The following is a 27,883-nucleotide window of genomic DNA, read 5'->3' as shown; positions in this document are numbered from 1 at the left end:
CCGCAAGATGGCGGCGCTGGCGGAGGAGCAGACGGAGGTGGCGGTCAAGCTGGAGCCGGAGGGACCGCCGACGCTGCTACCTCCGCAGTCCGGCGACGGCGCGAGCGAGGGGAGCGGCGGCACTCCCAACAACGGCCCCAACGGCGGCGGCGGCGGGACGGTGGCGGCGTCGTCGTCGGCCGGCGGGGATGGCGGGACTCCCAAGCCCGTGGTGGCTGTGTCTGCCGCTGCCCCGGCGGGGGCGGCTCCGGTGCCCGCCGCTGCCGCTACCGCCGCCGCCGCGGAGCCCGGCGCTTCCCACGACCGACAGACACTGCTGGCTGTGCTGCAGTTCCTACGGCAGAGCAACCTCCGCGAGGCCGAGGAGGCGCTGCGCCGGGAGGCCCGGCTGCTGGAGGAAGCCGGGGCAGGTGCTGGAGCTCCGGGCGAGGTGGACGGTGTCGGCGCGGAGGCGGCCAGCGCGCTTCTCAGTCGGGTCACCGCTTCGGTCCCCGGCTCGGCGGTCCCCGAGCCTCCGGGCACCGGCGCGTCGGTGGCCACGGGCTTCTCGGGCTCAGCCGCAGCTCCAGCGGCTCCAGGCAAAGGTGAGTCGCGGGGGTCCCGGGGAAGTAACGTCGGCTACGAAGGGGGAAGCAGCCGGGAAGGCTGGGGCTGGCGGGCCTGCACCTCTGCGGGCTTGTTTTGAATTTCCTGGGCCCGCCTTCTAGGGCCACATGCCCGCCCCTTTCTCCAGTGCGCCGGCTGCGCAGTCAAACCCTCTTCCGAGCTGTCAGTTCCAGCCAGACGCTGAGCAGAGCCGGGCGCGGAGAGGCGGGGACCTTGGGCTTTTTGGTGCCTTGCCTCTTTGGGATTTTGAGCCTTGTGCAGGATCCCATTGGCACTAAAAATATTGACACACTTCCGTACTTTGTAAACCATGCCTTTCACAGTGAGGTAGACATTGGCTCGGCTTTAGAGGCGAGAAAACAGATTTCTTGAGCAAAGCCAGAAGACTTGCTTTGGACCGCACAGGCAGGGAGTGATGGAACATACTGTAACCGTGGTTTTCAAAATGCGGACTGTGTATCATCAGTGCTACGTATCATCAGTTTTACGTGTTTTTTTTGTTTGTTTTGTTTTTATTGTTTGTTTTTTGAAACAGGATCTTACTCTATATCTCAGCCTGTCCTGAACTCACTATATAAACCAAGCTGACCTTGAACTCACTGTTATCCTGCCTCTGCATCCCTAGTGTTAGGATTATAGTCGTGAGCCACACCATGCCCTGCTGGTGTTAAGGATTTTTGGAGCGTGCAAATTTCTGGGCTGATTAGACAGACGTCAGGATTACACTCGCCTCACAGTAGAACCTGGGAATCTGCCATAGGGCCTTTTTAAGGAGTATTGATGTATTGGGAGACTGAAAACCCAACGTTTTCGAATAGATGTGGGGCAGACCTTTTTGATTCTGTTGCCTTTACCTTTGTGGTGCCTGTTGAGGTCATTTTTGTAAGGCTAAAATTTCCCCTCTATATTAAGTAGGCTATTATGAGGCTAACTTATAACCTGTGTTAAGTGACTAGTACTGAAAAGTTTTGTCTCTGGACCCATCCCCAACACCTGACCTTCACCTTTTATTTTAGCAGAAACTATTGTTACAAAGCCCATGCAAGAAACTTCATACTCAATTTAAGTTCTCAGAGATGATCAGTAAGTGTTGACTTCAACTACCCAGTATGGTGGCTCAAGTCACATTAATCTGTATATGTGAGTCCTAATCTTTGCAGCATTGCCAGAAGTTTGAAGACATGGTGTTGTCATCCATAGATAGATGTGTGAAAGGTTAGTGCAAAGGCACATGCCTGTAATCTCAGCACTTGAAGATAAGCAGGAGGATTACAGCAAGGTAAAGCCAGTCTGGACAATACAGTGAGACCCTGTCTTGGGTGAAAAAGTAACCATAAAAATGCTTGAAAAGGGCTGGTGAAGTGGCTTCCTGGTCTAGGGACATGACTGCTCCTTAGGATGTGTAAAAAAAGCCTGGAGGGAGACCTCAGTCAGTAAAGCGTTTGCCTTGCAATCATGCAGCCCTGAATTCTGTTCCCAGAATACACGTAAATGCCAGGTGTGGTGGCATGTGCCTGTAATCTCAGTGCTGGGGATGTGAGACATGAGGATCCCTGGGACATGTTGGCCAGCAAGTCTAGCCAAATTGGTGAGCTCCAGGCCCTTGAAAGACCCTGCCTCATAAAAAGGTGGATAGTGTACCTGAGGATGACACCTTTGGATTGTATTCTGGTCTCTACATGCATGTACACACACATATACTCATGTACACACATGAGCACACATTTACAAAAAAGAAATGTGTGAAAAATATGATTGAGAGGAATCTTCTGCATATGCATTTTATGAGTGGACTATAAGATGAATTGTATCATTTACTAACATGTCTTGTCTTTTCAGAAACTTGGCTTATTTTTAGATCATAACTGAGAAACCAAAAGGATGGAAAGAGACAATGACACAAAATTAGAACGTTTTGTAGTAAAAACTGTAACTTCTAGCTGGATGTGGTAGTGCAAGCCTTTAATCCTAGCACTGGGGTGGCAGAGGTAGGAGGATTGCTAAGAGTTCAAGGCCAGCCTGGGAGTATAGAGTGAGTTCTAGGTCAGCCTGTGCTAGAATAAGACCCTGCCTCAAATCAACAATAGCAACAAAAAAGTATAATTTATATAATTTCTGCTTATGAAAACTTTTGACATCCAAATTCTGATTTGATTGGCAGATATGTTAGTATTTCACATTGCTATATTACACATAAATGCTCAGGCTTTCTGTCTTGAAATGATTATAGAAATGGCTTTAAGCATATATGATTAAGTTATAATTATTTATCTTCTGGAAATATAACAGCTATGTTCCTTCCACCCCTAACATGCTGATATTTTATATGGGGTGACTAATAACTACATATGAAGGCTAGGAGAGCTAGGAAAGTTTCTAGGGTATGGCTTAGTGGGGTATGCTATTGGCAATGAGCATTGAGAAAATAATTGTTTGATATGTACATTACCTTTTTTTTTTGGTGGTGCTGTGGATGGAAATTAGGCTGTTGTGCGTGAGGAGCACGTTTGTACCTCTGCGCTGCACAACCCTGCACATAGCATCTTTTATACAGCTTGTCGTTAAAGTGGTTCAAAGAAAAGTATTGGACCTTTTTCTCATTGAGTTTTTTTTTTTTTTGGTGTGTGTGTGGTTTATGCATGATGTGTGCAGCTGTGCACTGCTGTATGCATGCACACAGAGGCCAGAGGATGATGCCAGATGTTATTCTTTTGTTCTGTTTTACTGAGACAGAGTCTCTCACTGAACCTGGAGCTCTTGTTTGGCAGTTAGACTGGCTGACCAGAGAGCCCCATCTATACTCTTGTCTACACCTCCCCTCATTGCCAGAGTTACAGACAGGTGCAGGCACACTCAACATATACATGTACATATATGTACACATACACACATATATGTGGAGAGAGAAAAAGAATGGGCACATCAGGGCCACTAGGCACTGCAGACATTGCAGATGCATGTGCCACCTTGTGCATTTACATGGCTTTACATGGGTACTGGGGAATCAAACCCAGGACCTTTGGCTTTGTAGACAAGTGCCTTAACCACCGAGTCAGCTTCCTAGCCCCATACTCAACTTTTTCTGTGGGTGTACTCAGGTCCTCTTGCTTGCAAAGCACACACTCTTATACACTGAGCTATCTCCTTGTCCTGTCCCCCCTTTTTTTTCGAGGTAGGGTCTCTCTCTGGCCCAGGCTGACCTGGAATTAACTATGTAATCTCAGGGTGGCCTTGAACTCAATGGCATTCCTCTTGCCTCTGCCTCCCGAGTGCTGGGATTAAAGACCTGTGCCACCACACCCAGCTCCTCATCCCCTTTTATTGATTTGAAAATTAAGATGTGAACAAACAAGGGCTTTTGACTTGAGTGACTGGAACAAATGCTAAAAGATTTTGTGAATGTTGGGGAAGAGAGGTTGAGAAGAAAGGGACACACTAAGAAAGAGCTCGCCTCTGCACCTCAGCAAACAACCATAGTCATGTGGTCTATCATATCCTTTTCTTAAAAGTTGTCATTCATCTTTTGAACAGTTGGAAGTGTAGCTGTGGAAGACCAGCCAGATGTCAGTGCTGTCTTGTCGGCCTACAACCAACAAGGAGACCCCACAATGTATGAAGAATACTATAGTGGACTGAAGCACTTCATTGAATGTTCCTTGGACTGCCATCGAGCAGAATTGTCCCAACTCTTTTATCCTCTGTTTGTACACATGTACTTGGAGCTAGTTTATAATCAACATGAAAATGAAGCAAAATCATTCTTTGAGAAGTATGTGAATTTTAACCTATATTTTATGTATATATGAATGTATACACACACATCTGTAACCACACAAATGTAAGGCTGCAACTCAGAAAGCACTTTGTGAAAGAGAGGTACCTGGAGCTCTGTGAACCTAAAATGGGGTGTGTGGTCCAGTGGAGAAGTGAAGGAGGGCTCCCAGAGGAAGTCATGCTTGTGATGGAGTCCGAAAATTGGGAAGGCATTAACCAGATGAGGAGAAGAGGAAAACGTGTTTGAAAGCTCTGTGGGAGGAAGGGACCATGGTAGTTTCAGAGACAAAAAGGTCACAGTAGTTGGAGCAGGGAATGGGTTGGGATGAGGTACAACTCTGAAGTAGAAGTCAGGGGATTGGCCAGGGGCTGGAGCAATAGGCAGGTTCTTGCCGGTGTTCACAGGAACAATAGGGAATTGTATTGATTAGATTAGGCTTGACTGAGTCATTGAATATTCAATGATGGTGTAAATAAAGCTAGTTTTTGCTAAGAGCAATGGGAAGCTTAGATAAAATTATATTGAGTGTCGAAAACCCAAACAACAAGCCTAAATATAACGAAAGTTCATTTTTTTCCTCATAAATGTGGGAAGTTCAGGAGAGCCCTCACTTCGGGAGGCTCCCTCTGTCTTGTTCTGTCACCCTTGTCCTGTAGCTTTCTGCCACTGTGTGGCAGGCACAAGACTGCCTCTAGTTCTGAGCAGTCATACCCATGTTGCAGTCAGAGAAGAGGGCACACTTTTTAGAATTTTTTGGGTCAGTAGCCATACTGAACTAAAGGGTAGGAAGCCTGGCCTTTCCTTGAATGTCTCCGTTTCCCACTTATAAATAAGTACTGTGTTGTGGAGGAGAAAAAGGGGGTATCTGGGGGCAGTGAGGCATCTTTGCTATAGAAGTCATTGGGGACCATTTTATTATTGAATGTACATACTTTTTTTCCCCTGGAGACAGTCTTTTTCCCTCTCCTCTTCCCTTTCTTCCTGAGACAGGGTCTCATTGTGTAGTCCTGGCTGGCCCAGAACTTGTGACAATCCTGCTTCTGCCTCCCAAGTGCTCAGATTGCAGGCATGGGCCACCACATCTGTTCCTGAATATGCATTTTTAAGGATATGTATCTGGTATTATTGTTATTATTATTATTATTTTGGTTTTTCAAGGTAGGGTCTCTCTCTAGTTCAGGCTGACGTGGAATTCACTATGTAATCTCAGGGTGGCCTCGAACTCATGGTGATCCTCCTCCTTATGCCTTCCAAGTGCTGGGATTAAAGGTGTGTGCCACCACACCTGGCACTTATTTATTTTTTAATAATAAATAAAGCAAAGAAAGAGGGAGAGAGAATGAGTGGCCATGCTAGGGCCTCCAGATGCTGCAAGCTCCAGATGCATGCACCACTGTGCATCTGGCTTTATGTGGGCACTGGGGAATTGAACCTGAGTCATTAGGTTTTGCAGGCAAGCACCTTAACCACTGAGCCATCTCTCCAGCTCCCTTTTATTTTTTTAATTAATTTTTTTGGGGGGGGTTTCAAGGTAGGGTCTCACTGTAGCCCAGGCTGACCTGGAACTCACTCTGTAGTCCCAGGCTGGCTTTGAACTCATAGCGATCTTCCTACCTCTGCCTCCCAAGTGCAGGAATTAAAAGGCGTGCGCCACCATGTCCTGCAATTTATACATTTTAGATTAGTTGTATTACTGGCCTCTAAAAAAAGAAAGAAAACTGAGCTAGGAAACATTTTACTTTCTGTATCTTCCCTTAGGTATCTAGTGTAATGAATGAATAGTATGGTCCAAGAGCTCTGTTCTTTATCACCACTGTCGGTGTAATCCTGACCAAGACCTGGCTTCAAATTCCGTTGCTGTCACTGAAGAGGTCTCATTCAAGCAACTCAAAACTGCTGTCCCTTGGCTTCTCCTGGTTTTCTTCCTACTCCTCTACCTTTGTTTTTATATATCTTACACTTGGCTCAATGTTGGAGTTCCTCAAGGCTTAGGGTTAGCCCTCTTCATTTACTCTTCTCTAGATAATTCCATCCATATCCCTCAATATTGAACATAACTCCAATATGTAGCTCTAATGTCTGTCTCTCCTTTGAGCTCTTACAGTGGGGGCAAGAGAACAGAGTAACTGTTGGTTAACCAGTTTTGCAAATTATTGAGTGGTCTTTAATGGAGTATTGCCTCTTAAATGAGTCAAAGGCATATTCAAACGAATTGTGCCCCTCTCCACAAAACCAGTTCTCTTCCAGGCTTTTCTAGGTTCAGTGGAGGTCATCCCAGACCTGTTGGCTGATATTATCAATGTTACCTTCCTCCAGTCTCTCCAGACTATCAAGTGTTCAAGCAGTGAGCCTATGTCTCTTTATTTCTGCTAACACAATTTAGTCCAATTTCTTTCATTAGAGATGCCACTGCATTTTGGGAAGGTTAGTAATTGGGACTATCTGCATATCTTAGAACATCCACTATCCTACCTCTCCCTCCGACCCCACCATTGACGTGACAACTGGAAATGTCTCTGCACATTGCAAATGGCCTCAGAGAAGGAAGCATGTCATTCCTGTTCAGAACTACTAGGTAGCCTCCAACACTGGTCAGCCAAATTATTCTGACCCCCACCTTCTGTTTGTCCCTGTGAATAAAGGTCCTTTAATTTTACTTTTTTAGGAAAGCTAAGACTTGTAAAAGTATATATATTAATAAATTATTAAGTAAATTTATGAGCTGTCACCAAGGCTGAAGGCTTTATTTAATTGCCTTTGGTAATAGAAAATGGAATTACCCATTGTTTGGTACCAATATTTGTTCTTAATAATCATATGAAAATACTGATATTTAATAAATGTGTCTGATATTGAGAATATAGGAAGTCATTAAAATGTTTGGGCTTCTGAGAATCTGTGTACTGATTATTTGTGAGGCTGTGATCGGTACATTTTCTATAATAAAAGCTTTTAAAAGGTGGAGTTTTAGTCAGATTAGGTGGCACACACTTGTAATCTGAGCACATAGGAGGTAGATACAGGAGGATCAGGAAGTCAAGGCTAATCTCTGCTCTATAGTAAGTTGGAGACCAGCCTGGGCTACAAAAGACAACAGAAAAAATTCAGTAAGATAAAGGTTCTAACATTTTCAAATATTTACTAAAGATGGCATTCAAAAGAGATATCTACCAATGATGAATAGCTTATGTTGCATTCAAATGAAATGTTTCATTTACTATATTCTGTTTTAGAATTTCCTCTTGAAATGTTTATGATACATTTCATTAGAGAAATGGATCATTTTAAGAGTGAACTCATAAACTGAATTAATAGTCATTTCGACATGAGGTACAGCTTAGGTTAGAATTTTTCATAGTACTACACTGAAAATATTCTGGGATGGTTTATAAATGTTGGGGAGAGGCAGAATCTTAATGATTACATTGAATGACTTTTTAAAATCACTGAAACAGGTTCCATGGAGATCAGGAATGTTATTACCAGGATGACCTACGAGTATTATCTAGTCTTACCAAAAAGGAACACATGAAAGGGAATGAAACCATGTTGGATTTTCGAACAAGTAAATTTGTTCTGCGTATTTCTCGTGACTCGTACCAACTCTTGAAGAGGCATCTTCAGGAGAAACAGAACAATCAGATATGGAACATAGTTCAGGAGCACCTCTACATTGACATCTTTGATGGGATGCCGCGTAGTAAGCAACAGATAGATGCGATGGTGGGAAGTTTGGCAGGAGAGGCTAAACGAGAGGCAAACAAATCAAAGGTATGGGCATAAACGTAAGAACTATATACTATAGATTGTGAAAAACTAGCATTTCTATCTACTTAATGTGTACATTTTTCTTACAAGCTAGCTTGGGAACGGTTTTTACACTGTATTTAATATTTGGTGATCTGATCCTTTGATTGATTGATAAGCGTGATGTTTGGGTGTCCACGCACTTGTGTGATAGGTGTCTCCCACAAACCTTTGTTACAACGTCAGCGCATTACCCATCTGATGTGAAAAACCAATTTTTTTAATGTTCTAACTATGACTAATATATCTGAGGATCTGCGAGTGGTTATATTTAAGAGAACCCTGACTACAGAAGCTGAATAGCTGAAAGAAGTAAGGGGCTTTTCCTCACACGAATGTCCTCTCGAGAAAGTTGTCGAGGGCGGGCCTAATAGTTCCACCATATGGCAGTGACCCCACCTTCTGCTTTCTAGCCCATGTTTAAAATATGGCTGTCTTGGCTGTGCTCTAGCATTACAGCTGCATTCTGGAAGGGAATCTGGGAAGTCAGGCTTGCTGGGGGACTCTCTCTCTCTCTCTCTCTCTTTTGAGGTAGGGTCTCACTCTAGCTCAGGCTGACCTGGAATGCACCGTATAGTCTCAGGGCAACCCTCCTATCTCTGCCTCCTGAATGCTGGGATTAAAGGCATGCTCCACCAAACCCAGCAGTTTTATTTTTATTTTTTTAATGGGCATGCCAGGGCCTTTAACCGCTGCAAATGAACTCCAGATGTGTGCGCCCCCTTGTACATCTGGCTTACGTGGGTTCTGGAGAGTCAAACCAGGATCCTTTGGCTTTGCAGGCAGACTAACCGCTAACCCATCGCCCCAGCCTGTTTTGTTTTTAATTAAAACCACATGCACTGTATTTCTGGGTGCATCTTCTGTTCCATGTTATGTTATATAGCCATTTGTAGCTGCAAGAGAGCCTTGAGAGCAGAAATGATTTAAACAAGCACATTGCTGCTCTATTCAAATCAGGTTCTGCTGCCAAGGGAAAAGGAGGAATTTGCTATTGAGATTGGTGTACTGCTTCACCGTATACGTTATGTTGTATTGTGACTGATCCTGTCAAGATTTGCAAAGGGTGTATTCATGAACAAAAATGAATTTAAAAAGTGATGGTTGTTTTGACTTTCAGGTATTCTTTGGTTTATTAAAAGAACCAGAAATTGAGGTGCCTTTGGATGATGAGGATGAAGAAGGAGAAAACGAAGAAGGAAAACCCAAAAAAAAGAAGCCTAAAAAAGACAGCATTGGATCTAAAAGCAAAAAACAAGATCCCAATGCCCCACCTCAAAACAGGTGTGAAAGGAACCTCAGAACCTTGTATAGAGATGAAGGATGTGTGATGAAGGGTTGAAATTCATCAATATTTGCAGTAATTTTAGTCTGTTTTCTCTCATAGGATCCCTCTCCCTGAGTTAAAAGATTCAGACAAGTTGGATAAGATAATGAATATGAAAGAAACCACCAAACGAGTCCGCCTTGGGCCAGACTGCTTACCCTCCATTTGTTTCTATACATTCCTCAATGCTTACCAGGTTAGTAAAATAACTGGGCATTTTTTGCTTGGAGAGTCAGGCAAAAATGGTGACTTACCATTAAGAGAAACTTAAATGTATTAACACAAAAGGAGTTTTGTTTAAGCTCTTGGTAAAGTTTAAAAACAGGAGAATTAATGCAGATTAGAGTTGCATTTAAAAGACCATTAGTAATGTGTGTGTACCAAAATCTTGGTTATACTTGACCCTTGCTTTATTGATTGGAATTCTGCTAGCCTCTGAGAAAGTTTGTCTGGTTTACCTCTTGAATTTAAGTGTTCAATGTAAACTTTGTTAACTTATTTGAGAGAGAGCAAGAACGAGGCAGGTAGAAAATGGGCACACCAGGGCCTATAGCCACTGTAAATGAACTCCAGATGCTGCGTGTCCCACCTTGTACATCTGGCTTTACATGCGTACTAGGGATTGAATCCCGGTTTTTCAGCTTTGCAGGCAAGCATCTTAACCACTTAGCCATCCCTCCAGCCCTCAATGTAAACTTTTAATTTAGTTTTTTATTTTAAAAAATATTTAATAGGGGGGCTGGAGAGATGGCTTAGTGGTTAAGTGCTTGCCGGTGAAGTCTGTGGACCCTGGTTCAAGGCTGGATTCCCCAGGACCCACATTAGCCAGATGCACAAGGGGGTGTGCATTTGGAGTTCATTTACAGTGGCTGGAGGCCCTTGCGCGCCCATCCTCCCTCCCCCCCACCCTCCCTCCCTCCCTCCCTCCCTCCCTCTCTCTCTCTCTCTCTCTCTCTCTCTCTCTCTCTCTCTCTGTGCCTGCCTGCCTTTCTCTCTCTCTCTCAAATAAATAAATAAAAATAAAACAAAAAAAATCTCTAAAAAAATATTTAATAGAGACACACACACACACAAAGAAAGAGGCAGAGAGAAAATGAGTGTACCAGGGCCTCCAGCCACTACAAACCAACTCCATGTGCTTATGTGAGTCCTGGGGAATCGAACCTGTGTACTTAGGCTTCACAGGCAAGTGCTTTAACCACTAAGCCATCCCTCCAGCCCTTATTTTTATTTTTTAAAATTAATTATTTGCAGACAGAGACAGAATGACACACCAGGGCTTTTAGCTGTGGCAAACTCCAGATGCGTGTGCCATTGGCTTTGTGCATCTGGTTTTAAGTGAGTACTGGGGAATTGAACCAGGGTCATTACGTTTTGCAGGGAAGCACCTTTACTGCTAAGCCATTTCTCCAGCCTTAATTTTTTTTTCATTTAAAAAATTATTTATTCATTTATTTGAGAGAGAGATAGAGAAAGACAGACACAGAGAGAGTATGGGCACTGTAAGACCTCCTGTCTCTGTAAATGAACTCCAGATACATACACCACTTTGTTACCTGTCTTTATGTGGGTACTGGGGAATTGAACCCAGGCTATTAAGCTTTACAAGACCACTAAGCCATCTCCCATCAGCCAAACTTTTTTTTTTTTTTAATTTATTTATTTGAGAGCGACAGACACAGAGAGAAAGACAGATAGAGGGAGAGAGAGAGAATGGGCGCGCCAGGGCTTCCAGCCTCTGCAAACGAACTCCAGACGCGTGCGCCCCCTTGTGCATCTGGCTAAAGTGGGACCTGGGGAACCGAGCCTCGAACCAGGGTCCTTAGGCTTCACAGGCAAGCGCTTAACCGCTAAGCCATCTCTCCAGCCCATCAGCCAAACTTTTTATTATTGTTATGAATTCTATGTATCCCAATTGACTCCTTCTGAGAAACTGAATAGGGATATATCAGAGTACAAAAATGATTAATGTTCTCTGCTTATCACATAATTCAAATATGAAGGGTGAAAAACAGATGATATCACACCATGCCCTTGAAGCATGTGCCTTCAAATAGTACGTTTGATTGGGAAATGTAATCTCAAATGATCTTTTATATGGAAAGAATAGCCATCTTTGTGAATTCTCTGAGACGTGATTGTAATTTCTCTTGCAGCAGTATTACTTAGTGTAACCACTTCTTTTTTGTTTTGAATTAAACTGGCAGGGCCTTACCGCAGTGGATGTCACTGATGACTCTAGTTTAATTGCTGGAGGTTTTGCAGATTCAACTGTCAGAGTGTGGTCGGTGACACCCAAAAAGCTTCGTAGTGTCAAACAAGCATCAGGTAACTGAGGTGACTGTTGGTGTAAACTTCTTAAACTTTGTCCACATTAATCTTGATTCCATGAAATATAGGCAGGAGGTTGTGATCCTTCCAGAACTAATTTCACTTTAACTCAAGGGAACATTGCCTGCTGGGCCTGATGGCACAGACCTGTAATCCTAGCTCCTTGGGAGAATGAGGCAGGAGGACTGAGAGTTCAGGGCCCACTTGGGCCACAGAGTGAGTTCAAGGCCAGTCTATATAACTTTGCCAGACTGTCACAAAAAATAAAACAAACAAGATAACAGTTCCAAAAGTGAACGAGGCCTACCGTGGCAGTGAGGACGCTGGGATGCTCAATTGGGTTTGTTCTGTAGCCCTCAGTTTTCTCATATAGAAAATGGGTTAGGTTAGAAAACTCTTTGATTTTTTTGAGGTAGGGTCTGCACTAGCCCAGGCTGACCTGGAATTTACTATGTAGTCTCAAGGTGGCCTTGAACTCATGGTGATCCTCCTACCTCTGCTTCCCAAGTGCTGGGATTAAAGGCGTGTACCACCATGCCCAGCTAGGCTAGAAAACTCTAATTTAAAGTAAAAACCCTTCAACATCTTATTATTATTGGCCTGTAAATTAAAAAAAATTTAACTAGTGATAGGCCTTAAGTTGAGTGAGAATAATTGTTTCAGCCATAAAAAATGGCTTAAGAAGGCTGAGATGGGAGGGAGGATTACTTTAAGTTCCAGCCCAGCCTGATCTGTAGAGGGAGACCCTGTCTCCAAAAATAAAAATAAAGACACAAAAACAATAAGGTTATGATTTTGTTTTAAAGTTCTTTTTATTAGCAATGTTATCTGAAGAGTACATTTAATTTCTTTCAAAAGCAGAAACAGGCTGGGCGTGGTGGCGCACGCCTTTAATCCCAGCACTTGGGAATTAGAGGTGGGAGGATCACCGAGAGTTCAAGGCCACCCTGAGACTACATAGTTAATTCAGGTCAGCCTGGACCAGAGTGAGACCCTACCTCGAAAAAGAAAAATGAAAAAGCAGAAAAGATAAAGTAGAACAGTTTATCTAAAGTGAAAGAGGCAGAAAAACAGCCTTCTTAGGAGGAGGGGATCTGGAAACTGGAATCCTAAATTGTTTTAGCGTTTTTATAGTTGTGTGAGAGACAATGAGTTTAGTTAGGGTTCTTCAAGGAGCATGGGTGAGAGGTTATTTACCAGTGGCAATGCCACTGAAGAAAATAACACTTCCTCCCCCAGTGCTCATTAACTGTTAGTAGATCCTGAGGGAGGGTGTGGTCTGTTGAATTCCTCCCTCCGTGGGGCCCAATCATGTGCAGGTAATTTTAAGATTTGTTTCTTTCTTTTTTGTTAAATATTTATTTATTTAAGAGTGGGCGAGAGAAAGAGGCAGATAGAATGGGCGCACCAGGGCCTGTAGCCCCTGCAAGCAAATTCTAGACATATGCACCACTTTGTGCATCTGGCTTTATGTGGGTACTGGGAGTCAAACTCAAGTCCTGAGGCTTTGCAGGCAAGTGTCTTAACTACTGAGCAATTTTTCCAGCCTCAGCATTCTGCTTCCAGGCTTTTTTTTTTTAAACTTTTTTATTTATTTAAAAAATATTCTTAGCCAGGTGTGGTAGTGCACGCCTTTAATCCCAGCCTTCGAGAGGCAGAGGTAGGAGGATCACAGTGAGTTCGAGGCTACTCTGAGACTACAGAGTGAATTCCAGGTCAGCCTGGGCTAGAGTGAAACCCTACCTTGAGGCCTCCCCCCCAAAGAAAAGTCTGATTTCAAGCAGAGAAATAGACCAGAGACAGAGAGAATGGGCACACTAAGGCCTCCAGCCATTTGAAAACGAACTCCAAATGTGTGCACTGCTGTGCATTTGGCTTTATGTGCATACTGCAGAATCAAAGCTGGGTTCTCAGGCATTGCAGGCAAGCTCCTTAACCACTGAGCCATCTTTCCAGCCTGCTTTTTTTTTTTTTTTTTTTTTTTGAGTCAGGGTGTTAGGTATCCTAGGGTGGCCTCAAACCTGCAATATAGCAGAGACTGAGACTGACCTTGAACTCTTGAACCTTCTGCCTCTGCCACCTCAGTGATGGAATTACAGGTGTTCGCCACCATACAAGATTTATACAGAGCTCAGCGTGATGACACACACCTTTAATCCCAGCACTTGGGAGGCAGAGGTAGGAGGATTGCCATGAGTTTGAGGCCACCCGAGACTACAGAGTGAATTCCAGGTCCGCCTGGGCTAAAGCGAGGCCCTACCTCAAAAAAATTTTTAAAAAAGAAAAGAAAAATAAAAGGTTTATACAGTGTTGGGATTGTACTCAAGAGTTTTTGCACATGACAGGCAAGCACTCTGCACCTGAGCTACCACCCAAGTCCTGTTGTTTTGTGTATGTGTGTTTTCCAATAAACACTGTAGCATTGTGGACAAACCTGAGATTCAGTCCTGGTTGTAGTACTGGAGAGCTGAGTATTCTAGCAGGTGGACTATTGTGGAACCTCATTTCCTTCTACACCCTGGGATGTATTACAGATTTAGAGGCATTAACACAGGTGGGTACAGAGAAGAAATGTTGAAGTGGTAGTGCCTGTCTTGAACTGTGATGGGATTGCCTTTAAATGTTTTGATGAATGCACCTAAAATAATATTTCTGGACCTTTTTAGATCTTAGCCTTATAGACAAAGAATCAGATGATGTCTTAGAAAGGATCATGGATGAGAAAACTGCAAGTGAGTTGAAGATTTTGTATGGTCACAGTGGGCCTGTCTATGGAGCCAGCTTCAGTCCTGATAGGTAAAATGCCAACGAAAATTAAGTATTGATGTACAGTATTAAGGTTATATGACAAAGTTAACATCTAGAAATACAATGCAGGTCTGTAAAAAATTTTGGTAGAGAAACCTCATGGTTGCCTACCATTTAGTATTTTTTATTTTTATTTTTGTTTTTTCAAGGCAGGGTCTCACTTTTGCCTAGGCCGACCTGGAATTCACTTGGTACTCTCAGGGTGGCCTTGAACTCACAGAATCCTCCTATCTCTGTCTCTTGATTGCTGTGATTAAAGGTTTCATTTAGTGTCTTTAAGAGTTTTGCCTTTTTGCTAGTTTGCTTGTAAAACTGATACATAAGAAGAAATTTATGTCTGAATTCAACAGGATCAAGATGCAGTCCTGGTTTCAAAATTTAGTTTTGGTTTTATATAAGTCTGAGATAGGGAGTTGAATTGCTTGAGTCCCCACATTGTTCTTGTGGTACTTCATAGAATTTAAGGCCCATTCCTGATATTAATGGCATAACAGCTATCAGAGGCAGTATTATGCCATAATCAAAAGAACTGCATGTGGTGGTGTGTACCCGTAACTCCAGATAATTTGGAAGATAAGGCAGGAGAATCATAAGTTCAAGGCTAGCATGAGCAATGTAGCAAGACCTTGTTTTGATTGCAAGATTTTCTTTTTTCTAATATGTGGGCTGGCTAAGTTAAAAATAGGCTCTTAATTATCTTAGTTATCCACTTGGAGAATCAGGAGAAAGGTTGGTAGTTAGTACTTCCCTCAAAAAGGATTTAAAAAAAAATTTTTTTTTAATTTTTATTAACATTTTCCATGATTATAAAATATATCCCATGGTAATTCCCTCCCTCCCCACCCCCACACTTTCCCATTTGAAATTCCATTCTCCATCATATTACCTCCCCATTACAATCATTGTAATTACATATATACAATATCAACCTATTAAGTATCCTCCTCCCTTCCTTTCTCTACCCTTTATAAAAATTTTTATCAACATTTTCCATGATTATAAAAAATATCCCATGGTAATGCTCTCCTCCCCTGCACTTTCCCCTTTGAAATTCCATTCTCCATCATATTACCTCCCCATCTCAATCATTGTACTTACATATATACAATACCAACCTATTAAGTACCCTCCTCCCTTCCTTTCTCTTCCCTTTATATCTCCTTTTTAACTTACTGGCCTCTGCTACTAAGTATTTTCCTTCTCACGCAGAAGCCCAATCATCTGTAGCTAGGATCCACATATGAGGGAGAACATGCGGCGCTTGGCTCAGAAAGGATTTTCTTAAGACCTTGTTTTGAAATTGTTATTTTAGGTTTTTCTTCCCTTTACTCATAGAATTTGAGAGTATTACCTTATATTTAGGTATTAGCTGCTTTTTCATAATCTGTGACATTCTGTTAAGTAGAGGATATTTTGCATCCACATTGTCATCTATGTTCTACTTGGTTAGTAATGTTCACTCCATCCAAGTTTTCATTATATTTATGACACCTTGAGAACGAGGGGCAGAGAGGTAGGAGAGTCACTACTAGTTGAGGTCACCTGTCATCCTGAGACTACTTAGTGATTCCAGGTCAGCTGGGCCAGATAGAGCCAGACCCTACCTCAAAAAAAAAAAAAAAAACAAAAAAACAAGCCTGTTAGTTTTCCTTTTGTAACATGAGTCTTTTATTTATTTATTATTTATTTACTAGGGGGGGGGGCAGGTAGAGAATGGGTACGCCAGGGCTTCTAGCCACTGCAAACGAACTCTAAATGAAAGCACCACCTGTGCATCTGGCTTTACATGGGTCCTTAGGCTCCACAGGCAAGTGTCTTAACCGTTTAGCCATCTCTCCAGCTCAAGTCTTCTTATTTTTTCTAATTGAACTTTAGTATATGCTCAGGTGATGTATTGTTAGGATTAACATTTTGTTTCAACATTAGTTTAATACTTTTAGCTCTTGGTACCTATTGTAAACTCAAAGTTAGGGAGCTGGGGATGTAGCTCAGTGGTAGACTGGTTAGCATGTGGAAGGTCCTGGGTTTAATCTCCAATACAAAGTGTGCATGCCTGCATGTGTGCACATGCACGGGCACACACACACATGAGATGTAACCTCCTAGCTACATTTATTTATTTTTAAGTATTTTTATTTATTTATTTCAGAGAGAGAGGGGAGAGAGAGAGAGAAAGAATGGGTTTCTAGCCACTGCAAATGAATTCTGGATGTATGCACCACCTTGTGCAGTTGGTTTTACATGGGTACTGGGGAATTGAACCCAGCTCCTTTGGCTTTGCTGGCAAGCTCCTTAATTGTTTAACCATCTCTCCAGCCCCTCGTAGCTACATTTAATGTTAAAATATGAGAAACTCTGGGAATTAAATACATCATCTCTTCTCCTTAGGAACTATCTGCTTTCCTCTTCAGAGGATGGAACTGTGAGATTGTGGAGCCTTCAGACATTCACTTGCTTGGTGGGATATAAAGGACACAACTACCCAGTATGGGACACACAGTTCTCTCCACATGGGTATTACTTTGTATCAGGAGGCCATGACCGAGTAGCTCGGTAAGAACCCCAGGACCTTACGATTGGGTCTACTCACAGAAAAACAGGCTCTTGTTGGTAATCACAAGTTCCAACTAACCTCATTTTTACTTGCTATTTAGGGGTCAGCTTTTTGAGAAAATCAGCCTTTTTAGCTCTAATTTGAAAATGAATTTGGGATGAGAATATTTATCTCCAATTATGTCTACACAACTCTGGCTTTATTTTATAACATACTTCCTACTTCCTCAAAACTGTTTATCCTTGTTTTCCGCCTTTATATTTTCTGTCTTCTCCTTAGAAGTTCAAGTTGGTACAGCTCAGGTCAGAAACTATGTGATAGCAAGACTAGGGGCTTGGAGTGTTTTTGATTAGGAGGGGGAAGAAGGTGGGTCTACAGCGTATTGAATTTGAGGCCAACCTTAGGCTATATCAGACTAGAAAGACAAATATTAGCCCATTTTTTTCATCTTTCCTTCAGCTGGCTAGTGAGGAGAATCTATTTGGAATTAACTTTCACTTAGATATATCTATCTTGTGTATTTTTAGTATTTTAGTTAACTATTATTTCTTGGTTTTTATTTACTTAAAAAAGGCTTTGGGCTACAGACCACTACCAGCCTTTAAGAATATTTGCTGGCCATCTTGCTGATGTGAATTGTACTAGATTCCATCCAAATTCAAATTACGTTGCTACGGGCTCTGCAGATAGAACTGTGCGGCTCTGGGATGTCCTGAATGGCAACTGTGTAAGGATCTTCACTGGACACAAGGTATTCTACGACTTCATTGTTCCAGCAAAAATGTTATCAAGATAGAGACTTAACCAGTACACATTTTAACCACTAAACTAAAATTCTACTGAGGTCTTGTTTCCTTAATCTGTCTTTTCTGCGGACTTTTCTAGGGACCAATTCATTCCTTGACATTTTCTCCCAATGGGAGATTCCTGGCTACAGGAGCAACAGATGGCAGAGTACTCCTTTGGGACATTGGGCATGGTCTGATGGTTGGAGAGTTGAAAGGCCACACTGATACAGTCTGTTCGCTTAGGTTTAGTAGAGATGGTGAAATTTTGGCATCAGGTAAATTACAATTTGTGTATGTGAGTGGGGCGGGGTATGTGCATGCAGTGGAGTGTGTGTAGGTCAGAGGGTGACTCAGGAGGCATTCTTACCTTCCACCTCATTTGAATAAAGATGCCATTGTTCACTGCTCCCCTGCTAGGCTAGCTGGTTCATGAACATACGGGAAATTCTGTCTGCCTCCCACCTCACTATAGGCATGCTAGGAATAGACAAGTCTGCCACAGCTTCTGGCTTTTTTTTTTTTCGAGGTAGGGTCTCACTCTAGTTCAGGTTGACCTGGAATTCAGTGTAGTCTCAGGTTAGCCTATCTCTACCACCTGAGTGCTGGGATTAAAAGGCGTGTACCGGGCTGGAGAGATGGCTTAGAGGTTAAGCGCTTGCCTGAGAAGCCTAAGGACCCCGGTTCGAGGCTCAGTTCCCCAGTACCCACATAAGCCAGATGCACAAGGGGGCGCACGCAGGCTGGAGACCCTGGTGTGCCCATTCTCTCTCTCCCTAACTGCCTCTTTCTCTCTGTCACTCTCAAATAAATAAATAAAAATACACACACACACACACACACAAAGGCGTGTACCACCACATTCGGCTAGCTTCTGGCTTTTTAAAAAAATAATTTGAGACACACATTGGTGGGGAGGGAGGGAGGAGAAAGTGCATGCTGCCAGAGCCCTTTGCCACGACAAAGGAACTTCAGATGCATGCACCACTTCGTGCATCTGGCTTTTATGTGGGTACTGGATAATTGAACCTAGGCTTTCAGGCTTTGTAAGTAGCTTTAACTGCTAAGCCATTTCCATAGCCCAACTCTGGCTTTTTACAAAGGGGTGTGGGTGTTTGAACTCAGGTAATCACACTTGCCTGACCAGTATTTTATGCAGTGAGCCACCTCCCCCCACCTAAGTTATTAAGGGGTAATTTTCATCAGAAATATACAGCAAATACACTTTGCAGGACAAAGTGCCAGGTTTTCAATGTGATAGACAATTAATGGTTTCCTTTGACTTCCTCTTAGGTTCAATGGATAATACAGTCCGGTTATGGGATGCCATCAAAGCCTTTGAAGATTTAGAGACTGATGACTTTACTACAGCCACTGGGCATATAAATCTACCTGAGAATTCACAAGAGTTATTATTGGGTACATATATGACCAAATCAACACCAGTTGTACACCTCCATTTTACTCGAAGAAACTTGGTTCTAGCTGCAGGAGCTTACAGTCCGCAATAAATCATTGATATTGAAGACCTTCTGGAAGCTACTGTTTGAAAAGGGAGACTAAAAGCAAATACCTCAGTGATTAGTATTTAAGCTACAAAGAATGTTTTTGTATATGGATCTGGAAGTATGCTGCTTGGAAAATCTGAACAGGACTGTTCCACGTTTCTATAGCAACCACATTTAACTAATTTCCGTTAGTTGAATAAGAGGTATTATGTTCGTGGAGGGGACATTTTGGTGCTTTGGATTGTGTGGAAACTATGCATTTTCTGTTCAAATGCTATTTTAATTTATTATGTTTAGAAAAAAATCAATTTGATTTAAAAATATTCATCCTGCTTCAAGATTCAAATTAAGAAATATACTCTGTTGAGTTTCAACTGAAGAATTCTACGAGCATGTATGTTTCTGCTGTAAAAATGAAGAAACTGTATGGCACTCAAATATTATGTTAAGTGACCCACTAATGTGTTTTTCCTGACCCATGATTAGTGGAATGTATGTAACTGGGTAGGGAGAACCACAGTTCCTTAACAAGGAAGTCACAACCATCAGCTAACATCTCAGTTTAAACCTTTTGAGCTCTGAGTGCCCCCAACACTATAAACCAGGTGGAGTTGTTTAGATGCCGTATTCTACTTCAGCTAACGTGGCTACGTGCAGCCTGGTACACTTGAAGTCAGACAGACATTTCAGTTGCTTACCTCCAGTACTGAGCCTTGCTTTGGAAAACTTAAAAGATTTAGACCAAGCCACTGCCAGTTTTTGCCTTTGTTGCATTTTGTACAGTTTTATATTTTTGATATCTTGTAAATAAAGACAACCAGCTTTTCCAGGTTCATAATTTATTGTACAAATTGAGTATTACATGATGAATTGACATTAGCTTCTCCAGGCAGGGGAACTTAACAGATGAAGTCAAACATATACGAATCCTATAAACAAAGCAAAAACAGGTTGAGACAAATGTGTTCTATTCCACTTTTAAGACATGCAGTCATTACCATGAATGCAAATCCATCAGATTCTGAAAAGGAGTAAGATAAAAAAAATAAAGAGCACCCCTCAGATTAAAAGAAAGCAATATTTAAAGTAGCAGAAAACAAAGGTGGGTGTGGTGGTGCCCACTTTTAGTCCCAGCACTCTGGGAAGCAGAAGTAGGAGGATCTCCATGAGTTTGAGGCCACTCTGTGACAACATAGTGAGTTCCAGGTCAGCCTGAGCTACGGGGAGACCCTGCCTAATAAAAAGACAGTTCGATATCTGTTACTAGGTTTTTAAGACCTGGTTTTCCATTTTCATGGGAATGGTACCATACTCCCAATGTTAGGAGTTCCCTTATATGGGAAACAGCAATATACTGATTGTTAGGAATAAACTGTGGACTACTGCATTCTGGACTATAGTCCCGTATAATTAAGATTTATGATTTAAAAGTTCTTAAGATCAGAACAAAAATTATCTGTGAAAGAAACCTGCATTAGATGAGCTGGATTTTGGTTTTCTACATATCACCTGTGAACACCACAGAATACATAGAAAAGGGGTTTCAGGTGTGTGGCGGGGGATATAAGAATATCTTGTGGTGACTTAGGAAGAAATTAGTATTCAGTGAAATTTTGCAATTCTATATAATACAAGTTGGTTAGGACTATAGCTCAATGGCAAAGTATTGCCCTAGCCTTCACAAGACCTTGGGTTTATAGTGTTTCCAATATCACACACAAAATCTTTTTGTTGGACAGGGTATGTGTGTGTAGGGCTGGACATGGTGGCATACACCTGTAATCCCAGCACTTTGCAGGCTACGGCAGAGGAACTGCCATAAGTTTGAGGCCACTTTGGGCTACATCGAAAGACCTTGATTGAAAAAGAAAAAATTAGGGCTGGAGAGAGATGGCTTAGTGGTTAAGGCACTTGCCTGTGAACCCTAAGGACTCATGTTTGACTCTCCAGGTCCCGTGTAAGCCAGATGCACAGTGATGCAAGCACGCAAGGTCACACAAGGGGTCTCACGTGTCTGGAGTTCAGTTGCGGTGGCTGGAGTCCCTGGTGCACCAATTCTCTCTCATACTCTCTCACTCTTTGCATTTTTTTTTTTTTAAAGGCCAGTCTGTTGGGCTTGTGTCAAAAAAAAAATTACATAGAGTACTTATAAAAAAGTTACCAAAGCTGGGCGTGGTGGTGCACACCTTTAATCCCAGCACTTGGGAGGCTGAGGTAGGAGGATTCGCCAAGAGTTCGAGGCTACCCTGAGTCTCCATAGTGAATTCAGCCTGGGCTAGAGTGAGACCCTACCTGGATAAACCAAAAAGTTACCAAATTGTAAGATAAGGACAATGTGGATACTAGAAAATTGAACCTGGGTCATCTCTCCAGCCCAATTTTTTTTTGTTTGTTTTTTCTTAAACTCACAGTGTACCGCCTACCTCTGCCTCCCAAGTGCTGGGATTAAAGGTGTATGCCACCACGCCTAGCCCCAGTTGTTTTTATACAAGGTCAATTTAACCAAAGAAATACTTTACATCAGTCAAAGTAAAAGATAGCAGCATAGTATAGACCTAAAATCCTTTGGGAAGGCATTTAGCTTAAGAAAACTTTGGTACATACAATACTTCACGCTTGAAAGCATTTGTTGTACCTTTTGTTTTTTTTAAAGTAAAGGGAGAAAGATTTATTTAATCTGAAGAGAAACAAAATATTTTTATTTATCTATTAGAGACAGAGAGAGAGTAAGAATGGGCACACCAGGGCCTTTAGCCACTGCAAACAAACTACAGATGCATGTGCCACTATGTGCATCTGGCTTACCTGGAGAATCTTAGGCTTCACAGGCGAGTGCCTTAACTATTAAGCCATCTCGCTAGTCCTTGTTGTACCGGTGGCCTCGAACTCATGGCGATCCTCCTACCTCTGCCTCCTGAGTGCTGGGATTAAAGGTGTGCGCCACCACACCTGGCTTGTACCTTTTCTTTTTTAAAGCAGGGGTTCACTCTAGCTCAGACTGAGCTCAAAGTTATGGTGACTATTTCAACCTCCTCAAGTGCTGGGATTAAAGGTGTGTGTGCCATTAATTGGCTTTTTAAAAATTGTGTGTGTATGTATGGGCATATGTGTGGAAGTCACAAGACAACCTTGGTGTTTTTATCTTTTTTTTGTTGCTTTGTTTTTTCAAGGTAGGGTCTCACTCTAGCCCAGGTTGACCCGGAATTCACTCAAGGTGGCCTCAAACTCATGGCGATCCTCCTACCTCTGCCTCCCAAGTGCAGGGATTAAAGGCGTGCGCCACCATGCCCGGTTTTTATCCTTTCCTTTCTTTAAAAAAAAATTTAATTTTCTTGGTTAGGCAAGTTCTTCATTACTAAGCTATACCGTCAATCATTTTTTTTTCTTTAGGCTTTTTGAGGTAGGGTCTCACCCTAGCCCAGGCTGACCTGGAATTCATCATGTAGCCTCAGGGTGGCCTTGAATTCACGGTGATCCTCCTACCTCTGCCTCCCGAGTGCTGGGACTAAAGGCGTGCGCCACCAAGCCCGGCCAACCATGTTTTTTGAAACCAGAATTTTTATCCAGATGCTTGCGCCATGATGTACATATGACTTACATGGGTCCTGGCAAATTGAATCTGGGTCCTTCAGCTTTGCTAGCAAGTGTCTTAACTGCTAAGCCATCTTTCCAGCCCCCGTTTTTTTTCAGGCAAGACTGGCCTTTTTTTTTTTTTTTTTAAATTTGAGAGGGCAAAAGAGAAAAAACTGGTGTGCCAGGGCCTCCAGCCACTGTAATCGAACTACAGATGAGTGTGCCACCTTGTGCACATGTGTAACCTTACATGTCTGGGATGAAGAGTAGAACCTGGTTCCTTAGGCTTCTCAGGCAACTGCATTAATCACTCTCTCCCCAGCAGCCCCCTTCCTTTTTAAGGCAAGCCCAACAGGCTAGAATTTTTAAATGTGAGAATGAGAGTAAGAGTAAGAGTGAGAAAGGACTGATGTGCCCAAGCCTCCAACCGTCATAAAAGAACTCCAGACACTTGCGCCACCTTGTATGTCTGGCATATGTGGAACCTGGAGAGTCAAATGTGGATCCTTAGGCTTTGCAGGCAAGTGCCTTAACTGTTAAGCTATCTCTCCACCCTCCTCCCCCTTTCCTTTTTCTTTGAGACAAGGTCTCTTCTGCCTTCTCTGTACATCTGGTTGGCCTATGAGCTTCAGATTCTCCTGGCTCCATCTCCCACTCACTGCCATAGGTACAGTGGGATCAGAAATAAGCATCTTTGGCTGGAGAGATGGCTTATTGGCTAAGGCATTTGCCTGCAAAGCCAAAGGACCCAGGTTTGATTTCCCACAACCCACATAAGCCAGGTGCACAAGGTGACACATGTGCCTGAAGGCCCTGGTGTGCCCATTTTCTCTTTCTTCCTGTCTGCCTTTTTTTTCACTCTCATGATAAATAAATCAGTCAGAGGTTCAAGGTGGTGCATGTGTCTGATTTCATTTACAATGGCTTGAGACCTTGGCATGCCCATTCTCTTTCTTCCTATATGCCTCTCTCTCAAAATAAATAAATCAGCCAGAGGTTCAAGGTGGTGCATGTGTCTGATTTCATTTACAGTGGCTGGAGGCCCTGGCATGCCTATTCTCTCTATCTGCTTCTTTCTCTCTCTGAAATAAATAAATGAAATTTAAAAAGAAAGAAAGAAAGAGGCATCTTCCTGCATCCAGTTTTACAAGGGTGCTGGGAGGGCTGCCAGGGTTCTCAGCATAGCCCAGGAAAGTCTTGAACTCATCATTGCTCAGCCTCCTTAGTGCTCTAACAATTACAGGCATGAACCACTCTTCTGGGCTTCTTTGGTTTTGTTTTCATTTAGACTGGGTCTTGCTATTTAGTCCAAGTTAGACTCAAATTTGTATTCTTGCTGTCCCTGTTTCCTAACTGCTGGGATTACAAACGACACCCAATGTGTTCTTTCTAGTAAGCAAGAAATTTCAGAATGACAGTACTTTCATAAAGCAAGATAAGACCCCTAACATGGCCCGGGATTAAAGGTGTGTGCCACTATGCCTTTAACTCCAGCACTTGGGAGGCAGAAGTAAAGGATAGCAGTGAGTTGGGAGATTACATGAATTTACATGAGATTAAGTGAATTCCAGTTCAGCCTGAGTTAGAGCAGGACCCTACCTCAAAGATAAATAAATAACAAATAGTCTTAACATTGAAATAGTTACAAACTTAAATTCCTTACCATTTATGTTGCTTTCACAGCTGGAGTTTTTTTAGACCTTAACTTGAAGTATAAGACCATCAAAGCAATACCTCCATATGTGGCCAGTACACACTGAGATAAAAAAGAAAAATGTAAACAAAGACACTGTACCATTGATATTACTCTAAAATATAACTGCTAAAAGGTATAAATAATACTTACATTCATTCTACCTGTAAGAGTGTAAGAGTTGAAATATTTCTTAATACCAGTGAACTGGAATTGGGCATCAGATTCTGCACCTGCCATGATTTCAATCTTAAAAAACAACACAAAAAATGAATTAGCCTGGATGCAATTTAGAAAAAAATTTTAAAAAAAATACCTTTAGAGAGTGATAGAAACAGAGCGAATAAGAGACAGGAAGAGAAAATTGGTGCACCAGGGCCTCAGCCACTATAGCTGAACTCCAGATACTTGTGCCACCTAGTGGACATGTACAACCTTGCACTTGCCTTTGTGCATCTGGCTTAAGTTGGATCTGGAGAGTCAAACATGGTGGCACATGCATCTGGAATTTGCAGTGGCTAGAAGCCCTGGTGCACCTATTCTCACTCACTCTCTGCCCATAATAAATAAAAATAGTAATAAAAAAGAAAATAAATCAAATTATGATTCCTTGCCCAGTTACCAATTCTGTTACTTAAAACAGAACTGATATTTAAAAATAAATAAATAGAAAACCAGACTAATATTTATCAAACCAGCACATATAAAATTAAGTAAGAATAACTGGGATTTTGCATTCTCCTTGCTTGGAGTGTAAGCTGGAATACCTTCCATATGTACAATTTGGAATATCTATCAGATTACATAATGCATGTATTCTATGTAGCTGGTCCATTTCATCTCAGGAGTTCACCCTTATAGAAACATCACAAGGTGAACATATGGTTCCTGGGTCCCAGTGAACTGCTATTCATGAAAATAACTAGAAAAGCTAGAAATCTAACACAAGACTGGTAAATGATGGTTCCTATTGTACAGACTGTTGTGTACTTCAATAGAAAGAGGTCCCTAAGTGGTGTTAAATGTGAGAAAAATCCTATTTCTGTACATTACAGTGTGTATTGAGGGCTCTCAGTCTGGTCTCTAGACTAGCAGCATCAACATCACTGAAAACTTGCTGGAAATGTAAATTCTCAGGTCTATTATAGGCCTACCAAATTAGAAACCCTCATCTGTCCTGAATGCTCCCTGAATGTAGGGACCAAGCCTATTTGTTTTGTATCACTGGAGATGGAACCCATGGCCTGTGCACGCCACACAACTCTACCACTGAGCTTATCTTTCTTAAAAAGGCCAGCTTGGTAATTTTAACACACACAAAAGTGCAAAAAACACCACAATAATGGAAACAGAAGCTAAATACTTAGTAATTGTATGTGATGAAATGCTGGAGAACACACACCTTGCAAGGGGGGTAAAGTCTGTATTTTACAAAGACATATACTTCTTTTATAATAAGAAATAGCGACCAGAAAACAAATGTGGACTACACTCCTGGTAGAAATGTAAAGTGATATGGCTTCTGTGGAAGTCAGTGTGGAGGATCGTCAATAATTAAAACTAAAAAGCTGGGTGTGGTGGCGCACGCCTTTAATCCCAGCACTCCGGAGGCAGAGGTAGGAGTATCGCAGTGAGTTCGAGGCCACCCTGAAACTACATAGTGAATCACAGGAGAGCCTGAGCTAGAGTGAAACCCTACCTCGAAAAACCAAAAATAAATAAATAAAAAATAAAACTAGAGAGCTGGAGAGATGGCTTAGTGGTTGAGGTACTTGCTTGCAAAGTCAAAGGACCCGGGTTCAACTCCCAAGGACCCACATAAGCCAGATGCACAGGGAGGGGGTGTATGTGCCTGGAGTTCGTTTGGAGCGGCTGGAGGCCCTGTCAACCCCTTTTTCTCTCTCTCTCTAACTGCCTATCTCTGTTAAGTACTGCTTTTTTTAAAAAAATATTTTATTTATTTATTTGCAAGGGTGAGGGAAAGAGAATAGGTGCAGCAGGACTTGTTGCCACTGCAAACTCCAGATGCAAGTGCCACTTTGTGCATGTAGCTTTATGGGTACTAGGGAATCGATCCCTGACTATCAGGCTTTGCAAGCAAGCTCTTTGAATCACTGAGCCATCTTCCCAGCCCCATTGGCCACTATTAAATCTAACCAGTCTCCACGCCTGGCTGCCTGTGAAATGAGCATTTCATTACGACCCAAAATGATCGATTGCCCTTGATACATTCTCTGGTCCTCGATATTGGTATTCTGCCTGACTCAAGGATGAGTGAGAACCGTTCGGGGACCAGAAACAGCAGCCTCTTGCATTTCAGCTCCCAACACTGGCCGCCTCGCTAAGCAAAGTCCTTCCTGCCAATCGTCCAGACTAAAATCTAAGCACTTATCACGCCCGGGGTCTGGAGAGCTGCAGGAGCCGGGTCGTCAGGCTCCTTCTCGCTTTGATAAAGGCCGCCTCTCCGCAAAGGGGAGGCCTGGCTGCCAGCTTCCTGACCCCAGCTCGGTGGAAAACCAAATCGCTGTGACCACACAGATCGAAACGGGCGAGTTCGGTCACAGATGGGATCAGAGACCGGAGTTCTCGTCTGAGATGTCACTGGGTGACCTTGGGCGACTCCCCTCGCGGCGGCTCTCATCCCCCCCGCCACTGGAAAGTGCAATATTAGGGTCCTCGGGAGCCGGGCGTGTCTGTGTGCGGTGCCCCGGGTCTTTCCAGTTGCAGTCCGCGTCCCACCTTCCTCCCTTGGGCCCCGATCCTCGTTTTCCTTCGATCCTTCCCCGATCCCCTCCGCTCTCCCGCGCCCCAAAGCGAAGATCTCGCAGAGTTCCCGTCCCCAGAGACCGTCAGATCCTAGTCGGCTAGGCAAATCCCAAACAGGAGGCCCGAGTCCGGGAATCCCTGCTCGCCCACCTTCGTCCCAGTCACAAGTTCCTCGGCCGATGGACGTCCTTCAACGATCTCAGCTAGCGGCTCGGCCCGGACGGAAGAAGAAACCTCCCCCGCACGCGTCCCACAAGCCGCGGCGACTCAGCCAGCTGCGCCGATTGGCTGGAGCGCCCCGCCCCGCCCTTCCGCTTCCCGTCTCAGCGGTGGCGCTCAGCCTATAGGAT

At 43.0% G+C, this 27,883-nt stretch overlaps 2 protein-coding genes and 1 non-coding gene across 3 annotated transcripts; 2 read left to right on the top strand and 1 right to left on the bottom strand.

Moving 5' to 3' along the window:
• On the top strand, nt 1-20,339 carry Taf5 (TATA-box binding protein associated factor 5). The gene is made up of 11 exons (XM_004659383.2): nt 1-584; nt 4,138-4,375; nt 7,837-8,152; nt 9,309-9,472; nt 9,576-9,711; nt 11,723-11,843; nt 14,513-14,642; nt 17,043-17,207; nt 17,782-17,959; nt 18,094-18,271; nt 19,287-20,339. The coding sequence occupies exons 1-11, from the start codon at nt 8-10 to the stop codon at nt 19,502-19,504; spliced, it is 2,421 nt and encodes an 806-aa protein (XP_004659440.1). The 5' UTR covers nt 1-7; the 3' UTR covers nt 19,505-20,339.
• Nucleotides 8,287-8,392, top strand: LOC123457950. Its single transcript, XR_006635298.1, has one exon. It is a non-coding gene; the product is annotated as a small nucleolar RNA U13 (small nucleolar RNA).
• Nucleotides 20,324-27,819, bottom strand: Atp5mk (ATP synthase membrane subunit k). Its single transcript, XM_004659382.2, has 4 exons — nt 27,684-27,819; nt 24,921-25,016; nt 24,738-24,830; nt 20,324-20,430 (listed from the first exon to the last, which is right to left on the bottom strand). The coding sequence occupies exons 2-3, from the start codon at nt 25,005-25,007 to the stop codon at nt 24,741-24,743; spliced, it is 177 nt and encodes a 58-aa protein (XP_004659439.1). The 5' UTR covers nt 25,008-25,016; nt 27,684-27,819; the 3' UTR covers nt 20,324-20,430; nt 24,738-24,740.
• Nucleotides 27,820-27,883: the final 64 nt, after the last annotated feature.

This window comes from Jaculus jaculus, chromosome 1 (assembly GCF_020740685.1).
Source record: "Jaculus jaculus isolate mJacJac1 chromosome 1, mJacJac1.mat.Y.cur, whole genome shotgun sequence".
Lineage (NCBI taxonomy): Eukaryota > Metazoa > Chordata > Mammalia > Rodentia > Dipodidae > Jaculus > Jaculus jaculus.
Note: the sequence above shows the minus strand (reverse complement) of the source record. Positions and strands in the feature narration are given on the sequence as shown.

Excerpts from the sequence above, each read along its gene's own strand:
- Taf5 (XM_004659383.2), top strand. The coding sequence starts at position 8 with ATGGCGGCGCTGGCGGAGGAGCAGACGGAGGTGGCGGTCAAGCTGGAG. Across the intron at positions 4,376-7,836 it reads GCAAAATCATTCTTTGAGAA|GTTCCATGGAGATCAGGAAT; the intron begins GTATGTGAATTT and ends TCACTGAAACAG. Across the intron at positions 11,844-14,512 it reads TAGTGTCAAACAAGCATCAG|ATCTTAGCCTTATAGACAAA; the intron begins GTAACTGAGGTG and ends GGACCTTTTTAG.
- Atp5mk (XM_004659382.2), bottom strand. The coding sequence starts at position 25,007 with ATGGCAGGTGCAGAATCTGATGCCCAATTCCAGTTCACTGGTATTAAG. Across the intron at positions 24,831-24,920 it reads CTCTTACAGGTAGAATGAAT|TGTGTACTGGCCACATATGG; the intron begins GTAAGTATTATT and ends TTTTTATCTCAG.